At 33.6% G+C, this 6,124-nt stretch overlaps 1 protein-coding gene across 1 annotated transcript; it reads left to right on the top strand.

Moving 5' to 3' along the window:
• Positions 1-3,653: 3,653 nt before the first annotated feature.
• On the top strand, positions 3,654-5,695 carry LOC124543568. The gene is made up of 3 exons (XM_047121808.1): positions 3,654-3,790; positions 4,744-5,571; positions 5,660-5,695. The coding sequence occupies exons 2-3, from the start codon at positions 4,756-4,758 to the stop codon at positions 5,693-5,695; spliced, it is 852 nt and encodes a 283-aa protein (XP_046977764.1). The 5' UTR covers positions 3,654-3,790; positions 4,744-4,755.
• Positions 5,696-6,124: the final 429 nt, after the last annotated feature.

The raw sequence follows: 6,124 nt of genomic DNA on the forward strand, positions 1-6,124 counted from the left end.
TATATTTATTTAATTAGGCGATAAGAATTACGTCACATAGTTGCATTATCGTTGCCAATAATACATAATGAAATTTTTTTCATTTTACTAAAATTCATAAATAATTATTAAAGGCTCTACAGCTTCTAACTGTTATGTATTTGTAAATAAATGAATAAAAATATATTTTTGAATTTGACATTAAAATTCCTGTTGAAAGAAATGAAAGCAATAATGATTCTAAACAGATGTTGTTGAAAATTAATTATGTTTCGATTACTTTTGGTGTGTTTTCAATTATTTATTCAGGAATGATACTATTAGTTAATTATAGACAATTTAATTACATATTTTTATCGTGCTTATGACGGAAGATACTCCATCATTGTAGTATTTATTTTTCGAAACTAAAACAACAGTATAATCAAATAATTATAAATCGATATTTGGCAATCTAGTTCTAAATTTAAATCTTTTGGTTAATTATTTTATAAATATAATACTAAAATTTATAAATAATTATAAAAGGCTTTACAGCTTGTAACTTTGATGTATTTGTAAATAAAAGTAGAAAAATAAATTTTTGAATTTGACATTATAATTCCTATTGAAAAGAATAAAATATATAATAATTCTAAACAGGTATTGAAAGTAATTATGTTCCGATTACTTGAAGGTGTGTTTTCAATTATTTATTCAGGAATGATACTATTAGTTAATTATAGACAATTTAATTACATATTTTTATCGTGCTTATGACGGAAGATACTCCATCATTGTAGTATTTATTTTTCGAAACTAAAACAACAGTATAATCAAATAATTATAAATCGATATTTGGCAATCTAGTTCTAAATTTAAATCTTTTGGTTAATTATTTTACTATAAAACTAATTACAATATAAATCAATGTGTTAATAGATCGTTAAATTCAGGAAACATGTATACTTTCTAAGGATAAGTAAGTTACAAGGGTAAACGGACGCCCACTTGCATATCCCAGCTCGAGGAATGCAATCGATATATTTTTTTTCTCTTTATATATAGGCTCTGTTGTAAGCCAAGATCTACGACGTCAATAAATTCAAACGTTGCCTTCGAATGGACTTCAGAACACCTTACACTTTTACAAAGAAACCATTTCCTTTGAACTATTATAAATACTTCACCAATCGCATTGAACTATCAGATTTGTCCGTTCAAATCGATAGTTCGATAACAATATGAAATGTCACTTGCTGCAATATTTTGTAATGCTGTATCTAAATTTAATTCTAAGTGTATAACTTATTTAAATATTATATATTAACGAGTTGGCTATTCGTTAGAACATATTTTAACCGAAGTTTGCGCGACCGACAAACAACATAGTTTTTTCATGTTACTGAAAATTTATATAATGTATGCGTTTACTAGTAGTCGTCCGAGGTTCTCTCGCGTACCATGCAATCAACAACAACAACAACAACAGCAGCCTGTAAATTCCCACTGCTGGGCCATAGGCCTCCTCTCCCTTTGAGGAGAAGGTTTGGAACATATTGCTGTTCCAATGCGGGTTGGTGGAATTCACATGTGGCAGAATTTCTATGAAATTTGTCACATGCAGGTTTCCTCACGATGTTTTCCTTCACCGCTGAGCACGAGATGAATTATAAAGACAAATTAAGCACATGAATCAGCGGTGCTTGCCTGGGTTTGAACCAGCAATCATCGGTTAAGATGTACGCGTTCTAACCACTGGGCCATCTCCATATCATGCAAAAATGTAGCCTTTCTCCTTTCTTGGAGTTAAAGTTTGCTTCTTGCCAAATTTCATTAAATTCCGACCAGCGTTTTGATCGTGAAAAAGCGACAAACCGACAGGTTCCTTTCACATTTATCATATTAATATAGATTGCATATCGTAGTCAGAGGTGAAGGAAAACATTGTGAGGAAACCAGTAGGTATGTGTCGGATGAAATTCTGCCACATGTAACCACTGATCGAATTGGACAAGCGTAATAGGAAGTTAACGTGCTATCATTTACTTTGTCTTTAATACAACCTGGCGACTTATAAGCTTTTGATCTTCCGTAACGAATTTAAATCGCTCATAGTTTCATCGTCCATGACAATAATGAAAAAATGTGATAAAATTAATATTTGCTATAATAATATTCAATAATCAAGTGAATTATAATACTCGTAATATAAGTATCGTTATGCGAAAATATTACAAAACATTCTATACTTTTTACCCTACACGTGAGAGATTGTGTATAACACTGGCGATGATTTCGCTATAATTTAAACCAGCTTATTGTTCCGTTCCACTAAATCATTCTTCATTCAATCATTCACTCACTTATCCCCGCAAGCAGTAACGACCTTGGTTTGAGAACGTATTCACGTAAATTCCTCGTGACTGCCTCCCCCGATAAAACAACGCGTATAATTTTAAACATACTTTTAACAATAAATGTTAATAATTAATATCAACGCTCTATATTAATATTATAAATGGGAAAGTAACTCTGTCTGTCTGTCTGTCTTTCACTACCAAACTAATGAACCGAATTATAAGAAAATCTAACTAAAAATATAAGATTCATATAAAGAAAAGTAAATATATAAACAAAGAGGCGGATACAAAAAAATAAAATATAAAAACGACTCTTTTTTATATCGACTTAATCGAAATTCGTTCTGCTCACAATATATTACTTTAAACAAGTAAATCGATACTGCCTCGACTATTCTACACCAAACAGTTTATCCGTATATTATACATTGAGTAGTATTAAAAGTGTTCACTGTGGACTATTTACCTAACAGTTCCCACAGGTGTTACCGTACCCTTTGGTTTTGGTGTGGCTATTGTGTATGAAAATTTGCGTCATTATTTGATCAGTTTAGTCTGAAAGTAGGACAAATGACACTTTTCATTTATACATTTAAGCAATTTATTAAGATTAAATTATTATTCGATTTTAAAATTATCGAATGGGAATGAATGAGATTAGCTCAGCTCGGAGACAGGGTAAAGACTCAACTCCAGTTCGCTCATAGACATTGATACTATAAGATGCATAATTACTTAAAAACTAAACTATCCATCACTTATAAGGCATAATTTGTAACAAGTATGTATCTCATGCTTTTAATTACACAAAATGAATATTCTTTAAACTCAAACCCATCAGTATAAAGTATACGGGCCCGTGCAGAGTTTACATAATTATGACGCTAGAACTTATCTGCTTATAAGCTTACACAAAGTCAATTATTATATCAGAGGCACCATAGAGGAAAGGATTTGGTGCAGAGGTTAATCGTGAATTTAATGATTGCGAGTTTAAACCCAGGCAAGCATCACTCAATTTTCATGTGCTTAATTTGGTGTTTATTATTAACTTCGTGCATGACGGTGAAGTGTCATGATTTTTAAATAATTTTAATTGAAGTAATAATATTTAGTACTGCTTTAATTTTTAAATACGTTGTTTTTAAATTAAATAACATTTTTAAGTATTATTATTGATTCGGTTATCGACAACATATTGGTGCAAGCCCGTGCCTTCCTCGGGTGGCGTGGCGTGGTGTGGCGACTGGTACCGCCTGGCACGAGAAAAAGAACACAAGAGGGATTGATTGGGAACGAAAAAGAAAAAAAGGACATTCTTGTGAGAATAGTGGTGAAGACTAGTTAATTTTAATATAATAAGCGGATACTTAATATTGTATCAAGTGATAAATTAATATACTGAAATAATTAAATGTTACGTGAGTAGTTTTATTACACTTCAGAAGTGACACGGACCGGATAAAAAGGTATGTTTAAGCAAATATTATCGAGACATTTTGTCTGTGAGGATGTTGTTTTAACGCCCACAGCGGTAAATTATACACTATTAATTAATTAATGAATTTTTAATACTGTCAGCAGACAAATAATCTTGATATAGCTTATTTCTTTTTGAATTAAGCTGTTGACCGGCGTATTAAAATATTTAACATAGAATATATATAATAAAAATATGATGATATTTTTTTTATTTTTTTATTCTTATAAATAATCTACCATTCTGACTACATATTTACTTGGTTAATAAATCGCAATGCTGTTTTTCTGTGTCTTTTTCTGTGTCCATCTACTAATAAATTATCTTATTGATCTCTATTCTCTTATTCTCTAGTCTTAAAGTATTATAGAATCGGATAATGTTAGGGGGTGAACTATGTTTGTTCATCGGATAACGTTAGGGGGTGAACTATGTTTGTTCATCGGATAATGTTAGGGGGTGAACTATGTTTGTTCATCGGATAATGTTAGGGGGTGAACTATGTTTGTTCATCGGATAATGCTAGGGGGTGAACTATGTTTGTTCATCGGATAATGTTAGGGGGTGAACTATGTTTGTTCATCGGATAATGTTAGGGGGTGAACTATGTTTGTTCATCGGATAATGTTAGGGGGTGAACTATGTTTGTTCATCGGATAAAGTTAGGGGGTGAACTATGTTTGTTCATCGGATAATGTTAGGGGGTGAACTATGTTTGTTCATCGGATAAAGTTAGGGGGTGAACTATGTTTATTCATCGGATAATGTTAGGGGGTGAACTATGTTTGTTCATCGGATCATGTTAGGGGGTGAACTATGTTTGTTCATCGGATAATGTTAGGAGATGGACTATGTACATATGTAGCTGAGCTGAAATTATTGTTGTTTTTGCACATAGTATGGTAAACAGATTACGTCTCAGATAATATTTATACGTTTTAGAATTTACTGGCAATGTCATCTGATCATGAAGCGGACACGCCGCCGGTTACGCCTCCAAAGCGACGGCGGCCGAAGAAGGCGAGTAAACGAAGAAGGCGAAGGAACTCGTCTTCTTCGTCATCATCCGCTGATGAGTCTTCACCGCGAAGGACGCGTAAGCTATCAAGCAGGCTAACCTCTAGGGACGTGCTGAAACTTCTGTCCAAATGGAAGGGAGAGTCAACAAAGAATAATTTTGGTAGTAACAATAATTTTAATAATGTTATTCCTGAATTTGACCCGTCCTGCAGGACCCAAACTATTGATTGCTGGCTGCGAAAAGTAAACGAATGTGCCTCTATATACGGTTGGGAGGATAAGCAGACAATACACTACTCTTTACAAAAGCTAATTGGTCTGGCTAAGAAATGGTTTGAGTCTTTGCAGACGGTCAAATTTACTTGGGACGAGTGGCAACTGAAATTACGCAAGGCATTCCCCAGCGACGAAAATTACGGACGTCTCTTGGAAGAAATGTTAAATCGCACATCACGTAATGATGAGAGCTTGCGGGAATATTTTTATGACAAATTGGGTTTGTTAAGTATTTGTGAAATTACTGGTAAGAAGGCTGTTGATTGTATTGTGTACGGCATAAGCGACCGATCTGTTAGGAATGGGGCACAGGCTCTCGATAGTACGGAACCAGAAGATTTGCTTACTTACCTTTCTTCCCAAAAACAACAACAGGCTATGAGTTACAATAATAGACCGCGTGAACGCACATTTCAAAAGCCCAACAACTCTGCAAACACCAATACGGGTGCCAGCTACTCAAATTTAAATTCTGTAATATGCTACAATTGTCGCGTTAAAGGTCATCCTTATTTTAAATGCACTAAGCCGCTAACAATATGCAAACGTTGTAATCGGGTAGGACATGACAGCGACCGATGCAGGCTTGACTCCTTAATATCCACAAATCGTAATTCAAACAATAACGTAGAGAATTTTGAAAAAAACACTTTAAAAATTGACACAACTAATGACCCTAATAGTAAGTTCTTCAAAACTATCACAATCAATGACCATTCTCTCAAAGCCTACATAGACTTCGGGAGTGAATGTACTCTTTTGCGTAAAAGCGATGCAAAGTTTTTGAAACTTGCACAAAATTACCCCAAACCCTCTTACAATTGGAATATTGTTTGGTCAGTCTTCTGTAATACCTTTGTACAAAACCTTCGTTTCTGTGAGGGTTGATGACATTGAATCGATTATCGAAGTATTAGTGGTTGATGACGCGCACATGCAGGTATCTGTGATTATTGGACAAAACTTTACAGAACAGCCATTCGTTACAGTCTTAAAAAATAGTGACAATCTGACGTTCTATCTAAGT

The sequence above is a fragment of the Vanessa cardui genome, chromosome 1 (assembly GCF_905220365.1).
Source record: "Vanessa cardui chromosome 1, ilVanCard2.1, whole genome shotgun sequence".
Lineage (NCBI taxonomy): Eukaryota > Metazoa > Arthropoda > Insecta > Lepidoptera > Nymphalidae > Vanessa > Vanessa cardui.